The sequence below is a fragment of the Aquarana catesbeiana genome, linkage group LG02 (genome assembly GCF_042186555.1).
Source record: "Aquarana catesbeiana isolate 2022-GZ linkage group LG02, ASM4218655v1, whole genome shotgun sequence".
Lineage (NCBI taxonomy): Eukaryota > Metazoa > Chordata > Amphibia > Anura > Ranidae > Aquarana > Aquarana catesbeiana.
This window is the reverse complement of record NC_133325.1, coordinates 286,954,540-286,980,973: the sequence shown is the minus strand read 5'-3', so window position 1 is coordinate 286,980,973 and position 26,434 is coordinate 286,954,540. Positions and strand designations below refer to the sequence as shown.

At 44.2% G+C, this 26,434-nt stretch overlaps 1 protein-coding gene across 1 annotated transcript in view; it reads right to left on the bottom strand.

The window, feature by feature from the left end:
* Positions 1 to 22,798, bottom strand: part of TNFSF13B (TNF superfamily member 13b) — a 49,028-nt gene extending 26,230 nt beyond the window's left edge. Inside the window, exons 1-3 of the mRNA XM_073614482.1 lie at positions 22,301 to 22,798; positions 21,071 to 21,158; positions 19,426 to 19,482 (exon numbers count right to left, since the gene is read on the bottom strand). Coding sequence (XP_073470583.1) covers positions 19,426 to 19,482; positions 21,071 to 21,158; positions 22,301 to 22,618 — 463 coding nt within the window. The 5' untranslated portion in view covers positions 22,619 to 22,798. The remainder of the gene's footprint in view (positions 1 to 19,425; positions 19,483 to 21,070; positions 21,159 to 22,300) is intronic.
* Positions 22,799 to 26,434: the final 3,636 nt, after the last annotated feature.

Sequence of the window (26,434 nt, the reverse complement as noted above, 5' to 3'; positions counted from 1 at the left end):
TATAGACGCTATAACTTTTGCGCAAACCAATCAATATACGCTTACTGCGATTTTTATTTACCAAAATATGTAGAAGAATACATATCAGCCTAAACTGAGAAAAAATTTGCTTTTAAAAAAAAGGGGGATATTTATTATAGCAAAAAGTACAAAATATTGTGTTTTTTTCAAAATTGTCGCTCTTTTTTTGTTTATAGCGCAAAAAAAATAGGATTTTTATAACAGCTTACCTGTAAAATCCTTTTCTTTTGAGGTATATCACGGGACACAGAGCCTCAGTAATTACTGATGGGTTATGAGTATCACAAGGTGATTGGACACTGGTCACACCCTAGACAGGAAGTTCAACCCCCTATACAGCCCCTCCCCTTACTGGGGATACCTCAGTTTTGTAGCAAAGCAATATAAGTGTATTAGAAGAGGGGCGGGACCTCTGTGTCCCGTGATGTACCTCAAAAGAAAAGGATTTTACAGGTAAGCTGTTATAAAAATCCTATTTTCTTTCTCATACATCACGGGACACAGAGCCTCAGTAATTACTGATGGGATGTCCCAGAGCAATGCTATTTGAGGGGAGGGGACCACAAAACGTAGGGTGTAATCAGACCTGAGGACCTCGTACCGCTGCCTGCAGCACACTACATCCAAAGGCAATATCCTCATGCCTTCCCACATCCACCTGATAAAATCTGGTGAATGTATGGACTGAAGACCAGGTTGTGGCCTTGCAGATTTGAGCCATAGAGGCCTGGTGATGCACCGCCCAAGAAGCACTAATAGCCCTTGTGGAGTGTGCCTTGATTTGAAAAGGTGGAATTTTCTGTTTCAAACCGTAAGCTTGAATAATCATTTGTCGAATCCATTTAGAAATAGTAGACTTTGACGCTGCCTGTCCTCTATTGGGACCTTCTGGCAGTACGAACAAAACATCCGTTTTGCGAATTTGAGCAGTTGCTTCCAAATAGGCCTTGACTGCTCTTACTACATCCAAAGAATGTAGTGACCTTTCTTCCGTAGAACAGGGATCTGGAAAAAAGGAAGGTAGAAGAAATGGCTACCAGAAAAATTAACTTACTTGTCAACAAGACCAAGGGAATTTGACTTATTGGTTCAAAAGGCTGTCTTTGTAAAACTGACAGAACCAAATTCAAGTCCCAGGGGTTTAGGGGCGCCTTAACTGAAGGATTAAGACGCATCACCCCATGTATAAAGTTTCGGACCAAAGAATGTGAAGCAAGTGGCCGTTGAAATAATACTGATAAGGCCGAGACCTGGCCCTTGATGGTACTCAAGGCCAACTTCATTTCTACTCCCATTTTCTGAAAGTCAAAAATTCTACCTATGACATACTTTCTGGGATGCCAACCCCTGGCTTCACACCAGGATATACAAGTCTTCCAGACGCTATGATAAATTACTCTAGAAGCTGGCTTCCTTGCATTGATCAAGGTAGAGATCACAGGACCTGAAAGCCCATGATTCCTCAGAACATGGGTTTCAATAGCCAAACCTTCAAATTCAGCGTTTGTAAATCAGGATGGAACACTGGACCTTGAGATAACAGGTCTGGACGTGACGGTAGGGTCCACAGGGAACCCACTGTCATCCTTACTATTTCTGCATACCAAGCTCTCCTGGGCCAAGCTGGCGCCACCAGAAGTACTGACTTCTTTTCCTGCCTGATCCTGCGAAGGAGTCGTGGCAGTAGCAGAATAGGAGGGAATGCATAAATCAGTGAGTTGTCAATCTTTTTGTTGAATCTGGATGCAAAGAGATCTACATCTAGAACCCCCCATCTTTGGCATATGGCCCAAAAGATGTCGGGGTGAAGAGACCATTCCCTGGGACTAACCGCTGGCGACTCAAATAGTCCGCCTGCCAGTTCTCTATCCCCGGAATGAAAACTGCCGATATGCATGGTACATGCTTTTCTGCCCAGACTAAAATCTGGTTCACTTCTCCCTGAGCTGCACGACTCCTGGTGCCTCCTTGATGATTGATATAAGCCACTGCTGTGGCATTATCGGACTGGATCCTGACAGGGCAAACCTGTAGCCTGAGAGTCCAGGCCTTTAGGGCTAGGTATGCCACATGGATCTCCAGAATGTTGATGGGTAAGGTTCTTTCGATTTTGGACAATTCCCCTTGGATCGCAGACTGTTCCAGAACTGCTCCCCAACCCGAAAGACTGGCATCCGTTGTTACTACTGTCCAGGTAACTAGTAAAAAAGATTTCCCTTTTTTGCAGGTTTTCGGGTATTAACCACCAACTGTGGCTCTGACGCACTGTTGGAGACAGACGCATCGGAAAATCTAATGCCTGCACTTTCTTGTTCCAGGCAAACAGGATACTGTGTTGCAGCAGTCTCGAATGAAACTGAGCATAGGGAACTGCTTTGAGTGAAGCCACCAGCTTTCCCAGCAGCCTCATACAAAGGCGAACAGAAGGACCCTTTTTTGTCCTAACTACCTGAATCGGTTCTTTTAAGGCACTGATCTTTGCCTGAGGTAAAAATACCTTTTCTTGGCTTGTATCTATGACCAGACCAAAATACTCTAGTCTTCTTACTGGTTTTAAGAAAGACTTTTCTAAGTTGAGAATCCAACCTAGGTTTTCCAAGTAGTTGACTGTGGTGACCAAGTTCTGATCCAGGCAAGCTACCGACCGGTCTATCAAGAGCAGGTCGTCTAGGTATGCTATAACAGTTATACCTAGGGCCCTTAATCTGGCCAAAGGAGGAGCCAAGATCTTTGTAAACACCCGAGGTGCAGTGGCTAGCCCGAAAGGCAGGGCTATAAACTGAAAGTGGCGATTTTCTACTTCGAAACGCAAGTACTTTTGAAGAGCAGGGAAAATGGGTACATGCAAGTACGCATCCTTGATGTCTATTGACGCCAGAAATTCTCCTCCTTGTGGGGTGGAGACTACTGATCGAATTGATTCCATGCGAAAGGATCGAATCTTTAGGAATCGGTTTAAATCCTTTAGATCCAGAATGGGTCTGACATCTCCATTTGGCTTTTGAACCGTGAAAAGGTTTGAATAAAACCCCAATCCCTGCTCTTCCGTGGGAACCACCACAATTACCTTTTGCGACAATAGCCGCTCTAACGCTCGAAGGAGAGACTGCTTTTTCTCTGGATCTCTGGGGACATTTGATCTGAGGAAACGAGGTGAGGGGAATGCTCGGAACTCCAGTTTGTAACCTAGAGTTACCGTGGAGACTACCCATCTGTCCTGGAAATCTTCCTGCCAGAGCTTTGAGAACTGTAGCAGTCTTCCCCCCACCCGAGCGAGCGGGGGTGCTCCTTCATAAAGAGGCTTTAGCGTCTTGTCTAGTAGGCTTCTTCCCCCAGGACTTCTTTTGTCCCTGGGGTCGACTCTGAAATTTATTTCTTGAGCCTGACGGAGGAGGCCGTCGTGACTGCCTGGAGGCTGATGCTCCTGGCACTGGGGAAAGAGCCCGTTTAAAAGAGGAACGTTTGCTCCTTTTCTTAACCGGTAAGAGTGTGCTTTTCCCACTAGAGATCTTTTGGATATAATTGTCCAAATCCTCTCCAAACAGCCTTGCACCACTAAATGGAAATCCAGCCAGAAGCTTCTTACATGGCGATTCAGCTGACCAATTTTTCAACCATAAGATTCTACGCATATGCACCAACCCAAGCGAAAGGCGAGAGGTTTGGATGATAGAATCTCTGATTGCGTCAACAGCAAAACATAAAGCCGCTGGAAGGTTGGCCAACCCCCGGGCTTGCTATTCAGGTAAAACTTTGAGGACCTGTTTAACATGGTCTCTCAAGTAATGACAGACTCCGATTGCTGCCACTGCAGGTTGAGCTACTGAACCTGCTAAGGAAAAAATATTTTTAACAGGAATTCCATTTTTTATGAGTTGGATCCTTAAGCATCTAAGTATTGTCGACAGGACAAGTCAGACTTTTATTTATGGAGGAAATGGCGGCGTCAACTGCCGGTATAACCCACATTTTTCTAAATTTTTCCTCCATAGGATAAAGTGTTGAAAACTTTTTAGGCGGGTAACTTAAATGTGGAGCGGACCAATCAAGCAAGAATTTGCACTAACACCTTCTCATCCTGAGAAGCTGAAGAGGGCCCTTCTCCTCTTGATTCCCCAGAAGAGGAATCATCAGTCCCATCCCGATCCTCTGAGAGGGATTCCACTCCTTTTTCCCAGAGTTCCTCAGCTTGAGGGTCCTGGGTAACAGAGGGAGACCTAGTGCGTTTTCTTCCACTGAGTGAAGATGCGATTAAGGCCATTAGTCTTTCCTCTAATCCATTAATGGTTGAGGAAAAAACCTCCTGCGTAATGTATACAGGGGCTGAAGTGCCAGAAGCAGATGCAGCCCCTGACCCCGACGACTCACCCTGGCCAGCCATCCCAGGTCCTTCAGGGAGGGAAGGTGCCGCAGAAGGGGGGTCCTCAGAGCCTGAGGGAGATCCCCTAGAGCCTCTGGTTTTCGGGGTATTTGTACCTCTTCTACCCATAGTGCAAAGCAACAAAAGGTGGAGGTACCACAAACAAACACTGACTGCTGAGCGATGTAGTTCAGCAACTGCCACTGCTACCACTGCTCAGTCTGGTGTTTTAAGTAAATGCTGCCCGGGAGAATGCCTGTGTCCCACCTCACATGCGCCTGTCAGCTCTGTGTCCCTCCATAGGCTGTGTGCACCTGAAAGAGAGTGCACTTTATAGCCTGTGTAGCCAGCGATGTGGGCGTCTAATCACACCGGACAACGCGCTAATGCTCCGCCCCCCCCTCATTGTTTTCAAAAACGTGTGCCTTCCCATGCGAGCCGAGGCTCCGATCCTCGGGACAAGCATGGAGGGGAGGCTGGGGTGGAGGAGAAAGAAGGGACGGTGGATGGGGAACCTGCCGAAAACATGGTAGCGGCAGCGGTGGCGGTAGTGCGGTATACTACCACTGTTTGTACAGGCCACCCCGGCCCCCCTAAATCATGGGGGGAAGCATCCTAAAGGAGAGAGCCCCCCAACCCATCCTACCTGGAGCCTGGCTGGAGGAGTGTACAGCATGGACACTGAGACAGACAGACAAGCATGAAAAGGTATGTGCTCTTGGCAGTGCTCGGTGGCGACAATAGGCATAGCATACATTTACTTAAAGGAGAAAACCTACTAGAATTAAAAAATTCTTGAGGAGTCTCCCTTACCTTACCCAGCTGCAGGGTTCTGTTATACAGACCCAATCTTCACCTCTCACGGTGGGCTCCGTTTGAAAAAACCTTCAGAGACTGGGGCCCCCTTGAATAGGAGGATCCACAGTTCTGGCCCCGTAAAGCACCCCGCCAGGGATATGGCTGAAAAAAACAAATACTGGATCCCGGGGTCCAGCTCTCTAAAAAGAGAAGCGTTACAGGTAAAACCTCGTTTCTTCGGACACGAGGCCCGGGTACCATCCAATTTGGCCTGAAAAAAGCACTTTGAATGGATCCGGTTGCATGGCTTGCCCCAGTGTAGGATACGCCTTTGGAGCTCAGCACAGCACATCTTATTCGTGACCAACACCTAAGACACTGGTGAAAAAACTGAGGTATCCCCAGTAAGGGGAGGGGTTATATAGGGTGTTGAACTTCCTGTCTAGGGTGTGACCAGTGTCCATTCACCTTGTGATACCCATAACCCATCAGTAATTACTGAGGCTCTGTGTCCCGTGATGTACGAGAAAGATATAAAAACCACAGAGGCAAACAAATACAAGCAAAAGAAAGCTCTATTTGTGGGAAAAAACGAACGTCAATTTTGTTTGGATACAGCTTCGCACGACCGCGCAATTGTCAGTTAAAGTGACGCAGTGCCGAATCGCAAAAAACGCTCTGGTCAGGAAGGAGGTAAATTTTTCCGGGGCTGAAGTGGTTAAATCATAATGACAACAGTAACTACACAAATGACCCTGATCAAAAGTTTATATACCCCAGTTCTTAATACCACGTATTGCCCCTTTAACATCATTGATAGCTTGAAGTCTTTTGTGGTATTTATGGATGAGGCTACCTCTTCTCAGATGGTAAAGCTGCCCATTCCTTTTGGCAAAAAGCCTCCAGTTCCTGTAAATTATTGGGCTGTCTTGCATGAACTGCACGTTTAAGATCTCCCCAGAGTGTCTCAATGATATTAAGGTCAGGAGACTGAGATGGCCGCTCCAGAACCTTCACATTATTCTGCTGTAGCCAATGACAGGTTGACTTGGCTTTGTGTTTTGGATCATTGTCATGTTGGAATGTCCAAGTACATCCCATGCGCAGCTTCCTGGCTGATGAATGCAAATGTTTCTCCAGTATTTTTGGATAACATACTGCATTCATCTTGCCATCAGTTTTGACCAAATTTCCTGTGCCTTTGTAGCTCACACATCCCCAAAACATTAGTGATCCACCTCCGTGTTTCACAGTAGGAATAGTGTACCTTTCATCATAGGCCTTGTTGACTCCTCTCCAAATGTAGTGTTTATGGTTCTGGCCAAAAAGCTAAATTTTGATCTCATCACTCCAAATGACTTTGTGCCAGAAGGTTTGAGGCTTGTCTCTGTGCTGTGCTGTTTGTAAATATTGTCACGGGATACTTTGTGGCATTTGCGTTGTGCATCTTGAAACAGCCACGTCACATGTTTTCAGAGAGTCCTGTATTTCACCTGAAGTTATTTGTGGGGTTTTTTGCATACCGAACAATTTTCCTGGCAGTTGGTGCTGAAATTTGAGTTGGTCTACCTGATCGTGGTTTGGTTTCAACAGAATCCCTCATTTTCCACTTCTTGATTAGAGTTTGAACACTGCTGATTGGCATTCTCAATTCCTTGGATATTTTTTTATATCCCTTTCCTGTTTTATACAGTACAACTACCTTTTCCCGCAGATTCTTTGACAATTCTTTTGCTTTCCCCATGACTCAGAATCCAGAAACGTCAGTGCAGCACTGGATGAAAGATGCAAGGGTCTGTCAGGAGTCCAGAAACTCATTGACCCTTTATACACACATACGAATTACAAGCAAACAGATCACAGGTGAGGATGGTTACATTTAATAGCCATGCAGACTCCTTTGTGTCAACATGTGTGCATGTTATCAGGCCAAAATCACCAGGGTGTATAAACTTTTGATCAGGGTCAGGATCAGTTTCTATTGACATTATGATTTAAAAACTGTTGATTGATAATAAATGGCTACAGCCAAACACTAACCATGAATGAAAGAATTTTTTTTGTGTTATCATTCATATTCTCTGAAAAATGGCCAAGAAAGGTATGTAAACTTATGAGCACAACTGTATTGTTTCTTCTCTAAAGGGATCAAAGAAAGTTATTGCAAAAATTCTATCAAACAAGATAAAGAGAAACTGCAGTCTGCTCACATAATTTGTAATAAAAAAATCTTTGCCATTCTGAAGTTTCTCTCTAACCACTTTGCATATTATTTTATATATACTCTGATTCTGTACTTGCCAAATATGCTGCAGAAATCCCCCTCCACTGAGTCTGGCTGCAATCATTTTAACTATGGGCAGCTAAAGCTGCTGCCTGTTCACTTCCTGGATTTACACAGACACACAGAGGCATACCTCCATCTCTGCAGCTCTCATTGGGCCTCTTATGACTCATCCCCCCTCCCTTCCTGGCAAACTCTCACAAGAGTGAGAGAGAGAAAGAGCTGTGCATGCTGTCATAAGCCTAGGCTTTTTACCAGACAAGAAACAGGAAGTGGGCTGTATAAGGTTTTTACTGGCAGAAAAAAAAATGTTTTACTATCCAAAGTTAAAACAACAAGGGCAGAGGATTTAATAGATGGAAAGATGAAAAAATGACTGAAGTTCCACTTTAAGTAAAACAGGAATAGCCATTTTTGAAAGTTATCTGAATCTCCACTCTTTTAGTCATTAAAATAGTAAACATTTAGGGAGGGGTGTGTGTGTTGTTAATCTTTCAGAGCAGAAATGTCCTACCTATTGTAAGGCTGTAATGTCCATGTGATGGGTGATTTGTTTCCTGTTTTTACTGGAGGCTGATAAATGACTGGGATGCTGAAGGAGTGTAGAACTGTTAAAGCGGTTCTAAAGGCTTGTTATTTTTTATTACCTAAATGCATTTTCAGCATTAAGGTAAAAAAAAACTTCTGTTATTAGGATCCTCCCCAGCACCACCCTATACAATGTAATTACCTGAGCCCCATCTCAATCCAGCACTGTGCCCAAGAACTATGGCTCTCTTACTCAGAGACAGCAGATGGAGCCATTGGCTTATGCCATACCTTCCAACTTTTTGAGATGAGAACGAGGGACACCTATTTGCAAATGTATCTAGGCATAGGACCTAACCCCTGCCACGCCCCTTTAAAGACGAATCATACAAAACAAAAATAATAGTTAAACCCACATGTGCTTTTTTTTTACCACTAATATTTCTTTATATTGGCTTTTGGAATTTACAAATACAGCAATTTAGAAATTGAATGACAGGTTTTGCACTGGGAAATACTTTTTGAAAGATAAAAAGTGCGTTTTATATACAACTATAGACCATCTAGACCAAATTTTGGGACACATGAGGAGGAAAGAGAGACAGAGGGACATTGTTCCAAATCAGGGACAGTTCCTCGAAATCAGGGACAGTTGGGAGGTATGCTTATGGTGCTGCCTTTTAAATCATCGGATGAGGGAGCAGGGAGTGGAGCCAAGCCATCTTTTAAATCCTGGGATGAGGGAGCAGGGAGTGGAGCCAAGCCATGCTGTCTGTGTTTATTGACATGCAGCTTACTATAGCGGCAATCCCTGAAGAGGAGGAGCCAGGAGTGGACCTCAGAAGAGGAGGATCAAGACCGCTCTAAGGAAAAACTTTTGCATGTAAGTGTTAAAAATAAAAATAAGCTTTAGAATCACTTTAAACAACAAAGAGTTCAGTTTTCTTTCATGTAATCCTGGCAGCACCTTTGCTGTATGTAATTTTTTAAAATTTCTTCTAGCAGCTCTGCAGTGGATGGGAAGGCCTCTATTACAGCCTTGCAGCCTTACACTTCTGCTGTGATAGGGAGAAAATACAAATATATTTAACAAGTTCTACAATGAAATTCAAACCTTTGTCTAGATGAAGAGCCAATGGACCATTGGGCCACCTGAGATCTGAAAGTTGCCATTATTTCAACTGCTTGGAGACATGTGTTGTTTCCCAGTTTCTAAGGCCCCTTTCACACTGATCTGGTGTGCTTCTCCAACATAGCAGGTGCAGTGCAGTGTGCCCACAGTTTTCATGTGGGTTAGCTGCGCTTTGCCATAGACTTTTATTTTGTCCCATGGTTTTGGTGCACTTTCAGAAAGCACACCAAAACTCTTGCACCTAGAACTTTTGATGTACTTTCAGAAAGTGCACCAAAACCATGAGACATAATTAAAGTCTACAGCAAACTGCAGCTAGCCTGCATGAAACCCCTGGGTACATCACGCTGGACCTGTGCTGCAGGAGAAGTGCACCGGAGCAATGTGAAAGGGGCCTAAGTGTGCAGCATGTGAGGTCAGACAGTTGACGGCAACCCTGTTGAGCTCAATAGGAGGTGAATATTGTAATTTTATTGATGGCCTTGTTTTAAGGGTAATTTGTAAGCTATTGCCAAAAAAGGTCATGCGTAGTGGGGAACTGCCGCGGGGAACATGTACTAATGCAAAAATATGTTTCAAAAATACCGTTCAGTAGTAGGAAGGTTTTTCATCTAGCTTAAAGGGCAACATTGAAAAACAATAATTAAGAAAAAAAAGACTTTAAAAAACATGCTTCGGGATGCTGTAAAGCTGCATGTGAAGTTTGGAACCAGTTAATTAGCACTTAACCCTTTAAAAGTGTAAAAAAACAACAACATGGTCCTCCCATTGAAATGCTTACCAGAACTTTATCCAAACATGCTGTCTGGGTGGCCAGAAAAGGAGGAGGGCAATGAGCTTGTGGTCTCCCTTTCTGAACCATACCAGGCCACATGCCTTTTGACATGACAGGGTACCTTGCAAGGGAGATGGAGGGATGAAAAAGCTTCCTCCCTCTTGCAGGGACCTCACCCCACTTCAGGTCCCTGAAAGGATGTGGGGGTTTGTGGAGAGGGGACCTTATCAGAATTTGTAAGCCCCCCCCCCCCCTTATAATAAAGGAGCCTGGGATCTCCTGCTGGTTTGTTTACAAACATATTCACATTCAAATGGATTAATAGGACAAATAAGGCCATTTGGGTCAGACTTACATTGGACCTGATCCCAAAGCTCATCCCTAATGTTAAACACCTTGACACAAGCTGAAGTGTCAGACTCAAGCAATCGGTGGTGGCTGGTGGTATATTTTTTTTGTAGGGGGGGCAATCCATCCGACACCACCCCCCCGGCAGTCTAGTCTGCTGCAGCACCCCCCTCCCCTGCATCTCCACCCTCCTCCTGCTAGGTGGCCAATAGGATCACCACTCCTTTCAGCCAATTGGGAAACGGGTCTCATGACGCGCTGCCTGATTGGTCGGGAGGAGAGTCAGTGTGACCATAGCGAATATTAATTTGCTATGGTCACACAACTGGGTGGGCTTGGGACGCAGTGCTTTGTTCCCCGATCCCACCCTTTTTTGAAGCCTATTAGAGCCTCTGGCTCTAATCACGTGCTTTAAAAAAAAAAACTCCCATTGGAATCCATGTGTCCAGCTCCCCACTTTAGATTAGGGAGCCGGATGCATGGATAGGGAGGGCGGCGCCACCACTGCAAGCAATTAAAGTTATGTAAAGATGTAAATATACATCACATTTTTGTAAATATTTTATTATATATTTTCATGTGACAACACTGAAGAAATAACGCTTTGCTACAATGTAAAGTAGTGAGTGTACAGCTTGTATGACAGTGTAAATTTGCTGTCCCCTCCAAATAACCCAACACACAGCCATTCATTTCTAAACCGCTGGTAACAAAAGTGAGTAGACCCCTAAGTAAAAATGTTATAATTGGGCCAAAAGTGTCAATATTTTATGTGGCCACCATTATTTTCCAGCACTGCCTTAACCCTCTTGGGCATGGAGTTCACCAGAGCTACACAGGTTGCCACTGGAGTCCTCCACTCCTCCATGATGACATCACAGAGCTGGTGGATGTTAGAGACCTTTGCATGCTCCTCCACCTTAATTTAAGGATGCTCCACAGATGCTCAATAGGGTTTAGGTCTGGAGAAATGCTTGGCCAGTCCATCACCTTTACCCTCAGCTTCTTTAGCAAGACAGTGGTCATCTTGGACGTGTGTTTGGGGTCGTTATCATGTTGGAATACTGCCCTGCGGCCCAGTCTCTGAAGGGAGGGGATCATGCTCTGCTTCAGTATGTCACACTACATGTTGGCATTCATGGTTCCCTCTATGAACTGTAGCCTCCCAGTGCCGGCAGCACTCATGCAGCCCCAGACCATGACACTCCCACCACCATGCTTGATTGTAGGCAAGACACGCTTGTCTTTGTACTCCTTACCTGGTTGCAGCCACACACGCTTGACACCATCTGAACCAAATAAGTTTATCTTGGTCTCATCAGACCACAGGACATGGTTCCAGTAATCCATGCCCTTAGTCTGCTTTTCTTCAGCAAACTGTTTGCAGGCTTTCTTGTGCATCATCTTTAGAAGAGGCTTCCTTCTGGGACGACAGCCATGCAGACCAATTTGATGCAGTGTGCTGCGTATGGTCCGAGCACTGACAGGCTCACCCCCCCTCACCCCTTTAACCTCTGCAGCAATGCTGGCAGCACTCATACATCTGTTTCCCAAAGACAACCTCTGGATATGCACTCATACATCTGTTTCCCAAAGACAACCTCTGGATATGACGCTGAGCACATTCTATCAACTTCTTTGGTCGACCATGGCGAGGCCTGTTCTGAGTGAAACCTGTCCTGTTAAACCAATGTATGGTCTTGTCCACCGTGCTGCAGCTCAGTTCTCTGGTAGTCTAGGCTAGGGGTGTCCAAACTTTTTTCAAAGCGGGCCAGATTTGGTGAAGTGAACATGCGTGAGGACTGACCATTTTGTCTGACATTCTTTGAACCATTAAAATTAAATGCAAGTTAACTAATACACAGTTCAACAGGAATTCTCTTGGTTTTGTGGCTCTGTGTGGTGAAGAGTCTAAGAATGAGCTCAGACATGTTATTTGGATATATATACCTTTTGTGGCCCCCAACGAATCCCCGAGCGCCGCTTAGGACTAAGGATGAGCTTGGGCGTGTTATTTGGATACACCATATTTATCGGCATATAACACACACAGGCATATAACACGCACCTACACTTTAAGAGGAAAGTTTCAGGACAAAAAACTAAATTTTAAACAAACAACTGTGAAGCAAAATAAGGGTCAGTGCCCATCAATGCAGTCTAATCAGCGCCCATCTGCAGCCTCATCATTGCCATGAATGCAGCTTTACCATTGCCATGAATGTAGCCTCACCATTGCCATGAATGCAGCCTCACCATTGCCATAAATGCAGCCTCACCATTGCCATAAATGCAGCCTCACCATTGCCATAAATGCAGCCTCACCATTGCCATTAATGCAGCCTCTTCATGCAGCCTCACAGTTGCCATGAATGCAGCCCCTGAATGCAGCCTCACCATTGGCATGAATGCAGACTCTGAATGCAGCCTCACCATTGACATGAATGCAGCCTCACCATTGCCATCAGTGCAGCCAGATCCATGCCCATCTGCAGCCTTGGAGAGGACAGGGAGGGGACGGGACGAGCGCCAACAAATTACATACAGGAGAATCTCCTGTTTACTCGGCAGCCTCTATAATACAAAGTCCCGCCTCCTATGATAGACAGAACAGTCGTCCAATGCCAGCCCAGCAGAGGGGACTTCCTATTACAGAGGCCGCCGAGTAAAGAGTTGATTCTCCTGTATGTAATCTGACTGCACTTGTCCCGCCTCCTCCCTTTCCCCTCCGAGGAACAATAAATATGGTAAATATCTTTTGTGGCCCCCCAACTAATCTCCGAGCGTGGCACGGCGCTCGGGGATTCATTGGAGGCCACGAAAGATATATATATCAAAATTACCAGTGGGGCCGTATGAAACTGGAACACGGGCCACAATTGGCCCGCGGGCCACACTTTGGACATGCCTGGCCTAGGCCATCTTTATGTGAAGCAACAATTCTTTTTTTCAGATCCTCAGCGAGTTCTTTGCCATGTTGAACTTCCAGTGACCAGTATGAGAGAGAGAGAGCGATAGCACCAAATTTAACATACCTGCTCTGATGACAACTGTAACATTTTTGAATTTGCATCACTTTATGCCATGGTAACAGTGGTCATTAGGACAAACAGGTTAAATCTAGGGATGGGCAAATGGTTTGGTCCGAGCATAAGTTCAGCCTGAACATTCGTTGTTCAGTCGTTCGGTGAACAGCCGAACAAACGGGTCGTTCAACCTTTTTTTCGGACCCCCGAACGGATCACAATGCATTGCGGCGCTGAACAGTGCATTGCAAGCCCTGATTGGCTGAAGCAGTGAAAGCTTCAGCCAATCAGGGCACAGGGCACTGTCAGAGTCATGATTGGGCACTGTCATCATGACTTTATCCCATCATGGCTCATTCCCGCCCCACAGTATAAAAGTATTCTTTCAATGGCAGTCATTTTCAGTGTGATTTTGGCATGGAGAGCAGAGCCCCGTTCTATCAGTTAGTGTTCTATACTGTGCTATTTTGCTTCAATTGTCAGTGTAGAATATTAGTTTAGTGTCAGTCTAGGGATAGTGTGAGTGTAATGAGGAGGACCATCATTCAGCTTTGCATATTGTGCAGCTAGCATAGGGACAGCTCAGATAGTTTCACTATAGTGTAGTGAGACCGTGTCATTCATACATACAATAGTGTACAGTAGGGACCGCTCATATAGTTTCAGTGTAGTGTAGTGAGACCGTGTCAGTAATTTTTACATTAGTGTATAGCTAGAGTAGGGACAGTTCAGATAGCGTCAGTGTAATGATGGTTGAACCCTGTCTATTTGATTGCGTTACTGCTAGTTTAACGCCATTTACTTCTGTGTGCGTTACTGCCAGTTTAACGCCATATCATTTTGTATGCGCTACTGCCAGTTTAACGCCATATAGTTTTGCGTGCGTTACTGCCAGTTTAATGCCATATAGTTCTGTGTGCGTTACTGCCAGTTTAACGCCAATTACTTCTGTGTGCGTTACTGCCAGTTTAACGCCATATAGTTTTGCGTTTGTTACTGCAAGTTTAATGCCATTTACTTCTGTGTGCGTTACTGCCAGTTTAACGCCATATATTTTTGCGTGCGTTACTGCCAGTTTAACACCATATAGTTCTGTGCGTCACTGTAGGTTTGGCACATTATATTGTAGTATTTTATAGTGTATCCGTGGAGTTTGTCTGGGTAGTGCGAGTACTCAAATTAAAGTGCACCAAACACCTCTTTACATTGATTAAAGTGCATCTACGTACAGATTTTAACTTCTTTACATTTGCTTAAAAGCACCAACCCCTCCCTCCCAATAATGTCTGGGAGGACAACAAGGAAAGGCAGACGTTCCCTTGGCACCATAAGGGGGACAGCAACAAATGTGTCCACAGGCAAAGGTGGACGAGGTGGTCAGTCCTCAGGCAGGGCATCATTTCCTCTGTTTAGTGAGTTTGCCCATGCTATCCAGCCACAGCATGCAGAGGAGGTGGTGGATTAGCTTACTAAACCTTCCTCTTCCTCTGTCATGCAAGCAGAGACAAGTGTGCAGTCCCCTGCAGTTGCCAGAGTGGGTAAACCTGCCTCCTTGTCCACATCTATTCCTGCCATAGCCCCAACATCAGCCTTTGAGGAGTCAGCTGAGTTATTTGACCACAGCATCAGCCACTTGCTCCTTGATGATGCCCAGCCATTACTGGATTCAGATGTTGGTTCTGAGGTTGAGGATGACAGGAACATGAGCCTAGAGAGAGGGAGGAACACTGGTAGACAAGTTGGCATTCATGTTCCCCAAGCCGCAGCGTATTGCCAAGTTGTCTCCAGTGGTAATTATGAAGATGATGATGATGATGATGAGGTCACTGATGCGACATGGGTGCCAGATAGAGCAGAGGAGGAAACCAAAGGTGAGGCGGCGCAACCCCAAGGAAGCCAACATCAAGAAAGAGTAGAGAGCAGCCACCCTATTCCATCACATTCTGCAGCTGTTATCTCCCGGTCCGCTCCTCAAAGCCCAGCTGTCTGGGCTTTTTTCAGCACATCTGCAGCAGATCGCACTGTTGCTATCTACAAACTGTGTCTCAGGCACATCAAACATGGCAAAAACACCAACCATTTGGGTACCACATGCCTAACAAGGCATTTATCATCCAACCACTCAGCCCATTGGCAAGAGCACCTAAAAGCCACACAAAAGGGGCACAAATCTGTCCCTCCTCCTTACCCACTTCAGTCTGCCCCTGCGATACCGAGTCATTATCTTTCAGCAGCCTCCACTGACAGGGACGATGGTATAGCACAGGGTGTCCTAAGTCCTAGCAGCACATCTGCCAGCAGCACACCACCAGCTGTAGACTGTAGCCGACAAATTTCTCTGCCTCATCTACTGCAGTAGAAAAAAATACAGTCCCTGCCACCCACATGCCCAGTATCTGAATGCAAGCTTGTCAAAGCTGTTGGCTCTCCAACTTCTGCCTTTCAGCCTGGTTTATTCTGCCCCTTTCCGTGAATTCGCACAATGTGCTGTACCACAATGGCAGGTTCCCAGTCACTACTACTTTTCACGTAAGGCCATTCCATCTCTCTACCATCACGTAGAATGGAATGTTCTGGCATTGTTGAGCAAGGCAGTCAGTTGTAAAATCCACCTTACTGCTGACACGTGGTCCATCAAGCATGGGCAGGGATGATATATTTTGTTCACGGCACACTGGGTAACGCTGCTTGCAACTCGAAAGGATGCAAGACAGTGCTGCAGCTTGTTGTGCCCCCATGTCTCCATACAGCTGGTGGTGATGATGCCAGACCTGTGAGCTCTACCCCCCTCCTCCTCCTCTGCCACCTCCATGCCCTCCTCTGCAGAATTGTCCTATGAACATCAAGTACCCCTTAATCGTTCAAAGGGCTATTCCCAGAGTCAGGCTAAAAGGTGCCATGCAGTGCTTCAGCTGGTGTGTTTAGGGGACAGGAACCACACTGGAGCAGAGATTCTTGCAGCTCTGCAGGGATAGGCCCAGAGGTGGTTCACACCATGCCAGCTGGAGCCAGGAATGGTGGTGTCCGATAATGGCTCAAACCTCCTGTCTGGTCTTAGACTGGGAAAGTTGACACATGTGCCATGCCTGGCACATGTCCTCAATGTGGTGGTGCAGTGTTTCTTAAGTATGTACCCAGGGTTGCAAGATGTACTAAAGCAGGCCAAAAGAGTCTGTAGCCATTTCAGGCAGTCATACACAGCCAGTGCTCGGTTGGCTGAAATTCAGCGGGAATTCCACCTGCCCGTAAACCGCCTGATTTGTGACATGCCCACCAAGTGGAACTTAACTTTGGAAATTCCTGTTCCAGTATGGCACGACGACAGGCTCAGGATGCCTCGGCTTTTTTTCCCCACACCAATGGCTGATCATTAAGGATGCACGCACTGTATTGTAACCATTTGAGGAAGCCACAGGGATGGTGAGCAATGACAGTGCATGCATCAGTGACACAATCCCTGTTGTGTTCCTGCTGGAGCAGACTCTGAATGGCATTATGGACAGGGCGCTGGAGGCAGAGCAGCAGGAGGAATAGGAGGACTTCCTTTCCTCCAAAGGCTCACTTTATCCAGACACCATCATTCCTATGTCCCAGAACACACAGGAGGAGAGAGGGGAGGAGGATGAGGAGGAGGATTCTGGCACTTTCATAGGCTTTGTAGAAGAGGAAGACATATGTCAATCTGTAAGCGATGCCTTTCCAAGCCCAGGACCCTTGGGAGTAGTACGTGGCTGGGAGGAGGAAGTTCCAGATGCTGTCATCCTGAGTGACCCCGAGGAGTCTTCTTCTCAAGCCTCCTCAAATTTGAGGCGCATGGAAAACCTCATGCTTCAAAACCTGCGAAAGGGCCCAAGAATACATGGCATAAAGGAGAAGGATGATTACTGGTTGGCAATCCTCCTTGACCACCGTTATAAGGGGAAGGTCTCAGAACTCATCCCGTCCCCACAGAGAGTGCAGAAGATAAAATCTCTTGAGGACACGTTAAAGAGGATTTTATTGAACATTTTTCCTGACTCCAGTAGGTTACAGTGTGGTGGAAAACGTAGTTTTGAGTCTTCTGTTGGTCAAGAGAGGAGCGTTGGAGAAGGCGTCCGCCTAAGTGAGGCATTTTGGAATTTATTTTAGTCCTCGCCACCCAGGGCTGTCAGCTTCCACATCCCCTCGGCAGAATTTGCATGACATGGTGGACGATTACCTCAGGGCCAAAAAGGGATGGAGAGCTTTCCAGCTGATGATCCACTGACTTATTGGGTCATGAGAATAGACCACTGGCCAGAACTTGCCCAGTATGCCATTGAGTTGTTGGGCTGCTCTGCATCCAGCGTGCTTTCAGAACGGGCATTCAGTGCTGCAGGAGGTTTGGTTACTGATCATAGAACGCGTCTGTCCACAGACTTCGTGGACCGTTTGACTTTTATAAAAATGAATCAGTCCTGGATTACCAGCTATGAAGCCCCTGATGCCTTTGTCACTGATTAAGTCTTTTTGGGATGTGGAATCTCTGCAGGACTTCGAGGCTGCCTAGCTTTGAGGGTGTTCAATCATTTCATCTGGAAGAATGTTTTTTTAAGTATAGGTTTCATGGGCACAATTAACACCCAAAGACCGTACTTGTATAGCACCTGCTTGACAGGTGCATATCATTGCAATTTTTTACAGCACGGCCAATTTTTTTTGCCTTCATCAAGAGCACCTCTATAGGGTTACGGTGTGAAGGCACCCGCGACACCCAAAGAGTAATTTTTCTGCACCTGTTTGACAGGTGCATATCATTGCAATTTTTTACAGCAAGGCCAATTCTTGCTTTCATCAAGATTACCTCTATAGGGTTACAGTGGGAAGGCGCCACCAACACCCAAAGACCAATTTTTACTCACCCGTTACTTCTATCCAAAGTCAAAGTGACACCAGAATGTATCCAAAAAATCTCTAATCTTATTCCCAGTGCACTACATTGTGGCCTCATGATATACAGTGGCTCCCCAGCTGTTGCTGAGCAAAATAAAGGCAGCTTGCAGGGAAAATTTCATTTTTTTGGCTTTATAAATGCAATTATTGCTGCAGCAGATTCTAGACATGGTACAGATCTGCCACTTTACAGGTAGACTAAGGGGGCCCCCCCAGGCACTATATTGGAAGGAATTTTTCCTTTTTTTGCTTTCACTTTAAAAATCAAAAAATCACTGCTCATTTAAAAATGACGTTTTTTCACAAACCTTTTTTTTTTTTATTGATACATGTCCCCCAGGGCAGGACCCGGACCCCTATAGTTATTGTATGCCCAACTACTTGCATATAAGCCTTTAAACGGCACTTTGGGTTTTTGATGTTCGGGTCCCATTGACTTTAATGGGGTTCCTTATTCGGGTCTGAACTTTTGCGGTGTTCAGAAGTTTGGGTACGAACCGAATAGGGGTCCGTTCGGCCCATCCCTAGTTAAATCTTCCCAAAGGAATCATAGGCAGCAATAAGCACCTGTTAGAAAGAAACTTTCAAACACATCCACTCTTCGCTAAGTAAACAAAAGATTCGGCGCTTTCCAAATGAAAAAATGTACGCTTAAAGTATATCTTAACCCAAGTACAAAATTTAATGCATGGGTGATCAACCTGTGGCCCTCCAGCTGTTGCGGAACTACATGTCCCATGAGCCATTGCAAGCTGCTGACAGTTACAAGCATGACTCCTAAAGGCAGAGGTATGATGGGACTTGTAGTTCCGCACCAGCTGGAGAGCCACAGGTTGAGCACCCATGATTTAATGTATTGCATCTCACCTTAATTTAGTTGCTGAATTTGGCTTCTTTTTTTGACACTTTTTTCTTTTTTCTTTTCACCTAATTATCTTACCAGGAATGTGCTTCCTATCTTAGGGTGACAACCTATCTAGGAGTATCTAGGAGGAGCAGGTTTGTCACCCTAGGAAGGAAGTGTGTCAGGACCAAATAACATTTCCCCCTATTCATAACATAGGGGGTAGTCAACAGAAATAGCTGAGAACAATACTAACTGATAATTGTCAGCAGAGGAAAAGAGCACAGGAAAGTATCAGCTTACAAGATTTATGGCTGAATGAACAGCTATTAAGCTATATGTTTTAGTAATAAATGGTTTTGCAAATTAAACTATAGCAATAAATGTATATTTCATACCTTCATTTTCAGTACTTTTTGTTTTGTCTAGTATAAGTTGCAAGCAAGATGGGTAAGCTGAAATAAAACAACATTGATTTTAACAAGAGCAGTAAGCTCATTAAGCTGCTATCTATAATAAATGCTATATAAATGTGTTTTTTTGAGTAGCGGCAGTAATTGATATCCACAGGTATCAAACCTTTATCATTTACCATGCACTCATTTCTGTCAAAAGTTAGATTCATAAAATAGGTCACATTTTCTACCTTTGAGCATGCTGGCTCAAAGCATGCATGGGCACATATACTGTCAAAAATTGCCATCTTTATATATAATGAAACACAAGGCTTACACCTTTACTAAAGCACAATCAAAAAGATTGCCAAATATACTGTATTTATGGATCATAGGATGCAATGAAAACAATGAAACCACAAACTTACAAAAAAAAAGATTTAAAGCAGAAGTTTCATTTGCTCATGTTTTGCCTTCCCTGGTTCCCCCTTACCCTGCTCATCCACATGTAAATTCAAATTTTAAAGAAAAGCTTTCAGTTCTCCTTACATCTTATTTTAGGACCTCTGAAGTCACTGAATCTATGCAATGCAGGCAGACCAGCTGGTACTAGGGGCTAGCAGGGTGCTGCATATCAGTACTCCTATCAAAGCCATCAGCCCTGATACAAGCAGCTGGCTGTCTCTTGATAGGAGTTATGCAAATTTTAAAATGCCTTGATGAGTGTATGTCAGTCTGGAGTAGTTGGTGTATCTAGGAGGGCTGCATTTGCATATAGATTTAACTAGGGAAGGGACACCTACATGTAATGCTGAGGGTATATATTTTGCTATGTAAGCACATCTCATGTTCAGCAAATAACTATTACAACTCTACTTGTAAAATATCTTTGTGTACATTTCTAGCTTTTCCTCACAACTTTAAAACGAAATAGCAGTTGTGTGGCCTTCCATTGTAGATATTGGAAACAGTTTATGGGGTACTCTCAGACATATGTGAAGGTTATGTATACCCCAGGTTAGGAACTACTGGGGTCTTGTATTGTACTTTTAGGTTTTATGTTTGAAAGTGTTAAAAAAAAAAATCTAAAAAATTGTTGATAGAATTGTTTATTTATTACCTGTTATTGTTTTATTGCCTTAGTTAATTGCCTTAGTTAAGGCACAGCAAATAGTCAACAAAGTCCTAGTATGCACTGATGTCTTCTAAAAAAGAGGACAATGCTCTCTTATGTGAACACATTCAACCACTGCTAAACACAGACCCAGACAACCCTAAGGCTGGGTTCACACTATTGCGAATTGGATGCAGGTTTCACCGCATCCAATTTGCATAGCAGGAGATTGTGACCGGCTCTCTATGGAGCGGGTTCACATATCTCCGCAGCTGCTCCGAAGCTAATTGCACATGTGCCCTGTGCGTCTTTTGGTCCATTTCAGGTCCAAATTCAGCCCAAAATTTGAGCTGAAATCGGACCTGAAACGGTGAATGGAGACGCACCGGACTCCTGCTATGAGCCGCTAGCGTTCTCAAGTGGGAACCCAGCCTAACTGAAGAGTCAGAGCCTCATGACTACAATACGTACTGGCATCACTAGGTGTTTAACATCATCTTATCCTACAGTAAAAAGATCATTTATTGGATTTACTTTGTTCTTCAGATGCATATCTGCGTGATCGACTTTTCAGCAGTAAATTGGTGGCATCTTCCTTGTGGACTTCTAATGATTTACCTGTCTGTTAATGGTAAACACAAAATTAGGCTGAGAAATAAAAAATACAAATGGTTTTATATTGATTGATATACTGTAAGCAACACAGCAAGCATAGAATGGTCCCGTGCCAACTGGAGAGCTTGAATGAAATTGTAGACTACAGCCATTACACATGCATTGCAGCACATCACAATGTGCAGGAATGCATTGCTGTGCGTTGGGGTCAGCTTTATTTAAAAAAAAAATAAAAAATCAATGTGCCTTTTTTGGTGCGTTTTGATGAGTTAAGCAGCTCATTAAGATGAATAGTGTTTTTAATGCATGTGTTTTTCATGCATGAGAGAGAAATAGCTGACTTTTCCGGACTTTTGGTTGTCATGCTGAACCAATGGCTTCACTGACAAAGAACAAGCATAGAGATCAAGAATTCTGACTTTGCGCTGACGTCATTGGCTACATAATTGGTGTGGGTCAGTGACTTAGAAGTATTAAAGCCAGAGAAGCTCAGGCAACTTGCATTTTCAAAAGAAGGCAATCTATATTGTCCAGCAGTGCTGTTATTACTATTGACCAGAAGAAAGCACAATTTAATATTTGAAAATTTCCTGGCAAATTCATTTCTTCATTCATTCTCTGACAGAGCTTTCCATATATAAAGTATTACCTTATACACAATCTGATTATTTACCAGTCCTATAAAAGTTCAGGCATACCTCCCAACTTTCTGAAATGGGTATGAGGGACACCTATTAGCAAAAGTATGTAGGCATAGGACACACCCCGCCATGCCCCCCTTTAAGGAGAATTGTACCAAAAAAAAAAATCATTGGTTAAACCCAGAAGTGCTTTTTACCACTACTATTCCTTTATATTGGCTTTTAGTATTTACAAATGCAGCTATTTAGAAATTGGATGAAACACTTTTTGATACATAAATAGTGCATTTTATATACAACTATATAGATCAGACCAAAATGAGGGACAAATGAGGAAAGAGGGACAGAGGGACATTGTTCCAAATCAGGGACAGTCCCTCGAATTCAGAGCTATGATTCAGGTACTGGGTGGTGTGTACTAATTGCTACAGATAATTTTAACAACTGCTCTTTATCCATAGAACTATGTCGTATATCCCACTTGATGATTGCTGTTGATGAAACTTACCTCCTTCTTTTCTCTCCATGAGAGGTATGTCTGATCACTTGCTCCTTTACTTTTGTTATCTATCAGCATAGTAGGAGGAAGTGGAATGTCAGGTTTCCTGTATGATGTCAGCTCAGCTCGCAGGGTTTTAAGCTCCGTTTTTAAAGCAAACACATTATAAAGGAGTACAGCAGTAAGACCTGTAAACGTGAGGATGATGAAAGGTAGGAGTGCCATCAATAAAATGCCTTTTGGGTAGATGTAATGGTAGTAAAAATAAATCCTTTTTCTTTTAATAGCAGAAGGAATGTAATCCTTTGTCATCATTTCTGATTTCATTGTGTAGTTTCTTCAAAGAATGAGCACACTATGCTTCAGTAGTGTATGTTATGCCAGAAATCTTGAAAGAGAGCATATCGGTAGTATTTCCAATATCATCCAGCTCGGTAGAATTTCCAATATCACCCAGCTCGGTGCAAAGTTCTAAGTCGAGAAGTGTTTCATTTAAATGTTCAGTACATTTTATCATAACTGCTTTTTATATGGTTGGTTTCCTGAATTCACTTTCTATCACAATCATTCTTTGTAATCTATGTACAGTTAGCTAATACTCTGTCAACCACACTCATGACTTCTTCTTTTTAGGAAGGAAGTAAAGTTTGTTAATAGAACAAGTTTATGCATGCCATGCATGGACTGTTCTATCACTTTTGTTTAGTCATTTGTGGACCTATAATAATGCAATAAGGGCTCATTTATCAAATCTGGTGTAACATTCTTGTATATATGCTTCAGATTCCAGGTTACACCTTACTAGCCTCAACACTGTCCCGCTTCCCCCCTCCTGGCACCTATGCTGTCCAACTTGTGTAAAAAAGATGTATGTACTTACCTATTTTCAGACTATTCCAGTCCAGACTCATAATCTCCCGCATCAGCCAGCCCAGCTGAAGGGGAGAGGAGGTTGCGCTGATAATGGATGGGCAATGAAGCCTGTGGGTAATGTCACCACACCAGACATTACTAGCCATTGTCAGAGCACTCTCTCCTCTCTGCTGACGCCGCCACTCGCTGACAAAAAAGGAGATCACGTGACTGAACCAAAGTGGCCTAAAAATAGGTTTTGTAAGTATATACATATTTTCAACACAGGTTAATTAGCATAGGTGTTAGGAGGGGGGAGCGGACACTTTTAAAGCTAGTTATTTATAAGCTGGAATTACACTTTAAGAAATGAGATCCACTATGCATGAAGCACTGTACATCTTGGCTTATTCTGCTTCACTATTTTTATTAAAGTTTAAGACAGGGTAAAAGAACATGTGCAAGTTCAAAGATAAATCAAAATCAACATCTGCAGGCACAAAGATGAATCAAAATCAACACCTGAAAGTAGGGTATCTGTCTCACAAATATGTCATAATGAGAGACAGTTTTTAATAAAATTTAGTGCAGTAACTCCAGTACCCTTGACCACAATTCTACAAAAGGAGTAGGGATGAGCCAGACATCCCCCCGGTTCGGTTCGCACCAGAACCTGCGAACGGACCGAAAATTTGCACGAACTTTAGAACCCAATTGAAGTCTATGGGACTCGAACGTTAAAAAGTGATCATTTTAAAGGCTAATTTGCATGGTATTGTCCTAAAAAGGGTTTGGGGATCCGGGTCCTGCCCCAGGGGACATGTATCAATGCAAAAATAAGTTTTAAGAACGGCTGTTTTTTCGGGAGCAGTGATTTTAATGATGCTTAAAGTGAAAAAAAAGTGAAATATTCCTTTAAATATCGTAACTGGGGGGTGTCTATAGTATGCCTGTAAAGTGGCGCGTGTTACTCGTGCTTAGAACAGTCCCTGCACAAAATGACATTTTTAAAGTAATAAAAGTCATTTAAAACTGCTTACGGCTTTAATGTAATGTCTGGTCCCGGTTACATGGATGAAAATCAGTGAGTGAGACAAACGGCATGGGTACTCCCCCCCCCCAGTTTATTACCAGGCCCTTTGGGTCTTGCATGGATATTAAGGGAAACCCCGCACCCAAATTAAAAAAAGGAAAGGCATGGGGCCCCAGGCCCTCTGAACAGCAGTATACAGGTGGTGCAAACAAGACAGGGACTGTAGGTTTGTTGTTAAGTAGAATCTGTTTGTAATTTTGAACTCGTACATTTTAAAAGTGTAGTTCCAGCCAAAAAATCTATTTTTAAGCTTTTTGGAAAACATAGGGAAGGGTTATCACCCCTGTGACATTTGTATTGCTGTCTGTGCTCCTCTTCAGAAGATTTCACCTCACTTTCTTTCCCAATGACAAATGTTTTTTGACAATTTGGGGTTTTTAGTGAAACAAGGATTGGTGATAAAGCATCAGTGGAGAGGAGACACGTTTTTCCCATATTAAGTCTTACAGGAGAGAATTTCTCTTCCTAGGGGTAGATTTCATCTCACTTCCTGTTGTCTCCTTCTGTTTGCAAGTAGGAGTCGTTTGTAAGTTGGATATTTGAAAGTAGGGGCCTGCCCTATATACTCTGCAGAAATTGCGGCCTTAGGTGTTGGAGTTGCCACAACACTGTAAGCCCTCACAGTTACTCTTGGTGGGCACAGGAACGGGCTCTGCTGTGAAATATTAGATCAAGAATTGTAATTACATGCACCTGTTGAACAGGGGCAGAAAAATTGGGCCTTTGGTGGTGGTGGTGTTGCCACAACACTGTAAGTCCTCACAGTTACTCTTGGTGGGAGCTGGAACGGGCCCTGCTGTGAAATATTAGATCAAGAATTGTAATTACATGCAGCTGTTGAACAGGGGCAGAAAAATTGGGCCTTTGGTGGTGGTGGTGTTGCCACAACACTGTAAGTCCTCACAGTTACTCTTGGTGGGAGCTGGAACAGGCCCTGCTGTGAAATATTAGATCAAGAATTGTAATTACATACAGCTGTTGAACAGGGGCAGAAAAATTGGGCCTTTGGTGGTGGTGGTGGTGCTGGTGCCACAACACTGTAAGTCCTCACAATTACTCTTGGTGGGAGCTGGAATGGGCCCTGCTGTGAAATATTATATCAAGAATTGTAATTACATGCACCTGTTGAACAGGGGCAGAAAAATTGGGCCTTTGGTGGTGGTACTGCTGGTGCCACAACACTGTAAGTCCTCACAGTTACTCTTGGTAGGCACAGAAACGGGCCCTGCTGAGAAATATTAGATCAAGAATTGTAATTACATGCACCTGTTGAACAGGGGCAGAAAAATTGGGCCTTTGGTGGTGGTGGTGTTGCCACAACACTGTAAGTCCTCACAGTTATTCTTGGTGGGAGCTGGAACGGGCCCTGCTGTGAAATATTAGATCAAGAATTGTAATTACATGCACCTGTTGAACAGGGGCAGAAAAATTGGGCCTTTGGTGGTGGTGGTGCTGGTGCCACAACACTGTAAGTCCTCACAGTTACTCTTGGTGGGCGCAGAAACGGGCCCTGCTGTGAAATATTAAATCAAGAATTGTAATTACATGTCCCTGTTGAACAGGGGCAGAAACATTGGGCCTTAGTCACTGGTGGCAGCGCCCAGAACCAAAAATATTCTTACAAGCTATCAGCATGATCATTGAGGAGGAAGAGGCACTGGTGCTGGTGCCACAACACTGCAACGCCTCACAGATACTCTAGTTGGAGCGCAGGAACGAGCCCTGCTGCAAAGTATTGCATCAAAAATTGTAATTACATGCCCCTGTTAAGCAGGGGCTGAAAAATTGGGCTTTAGGCACTGGTGCTGGTGCCACAACACTGCAACCTCTCACAAATACTCTAGTTGAGTGCAGCAACAAACCCTCCTTGCAAAATATTGCATGAAAAATTGTAATTACACGCCCCTGTTAAACAGGGGCTGAAAAATTGGGCCTTAGCCACTGGTGGCGGCGCCCAGAACCAAAAATATTCTTACAAGCTATCAGCATGATCATTGAGGATGAAGAGGATAGTCACTCAGCATAACAGGATAGTCACTCAGCATCAGCATAGGCAGTCTTGAAGGGATCTGACTTTTCAAAAAAAATTATTCGATTGCATCAGCATCAGGTGCTTGGTAGCTGGTGGTGATCGAAGACTGATTCATTTTTATGAAGGTCAGTCGATCGACCGAGTCGGTGGACGGGCGCACCCTGTG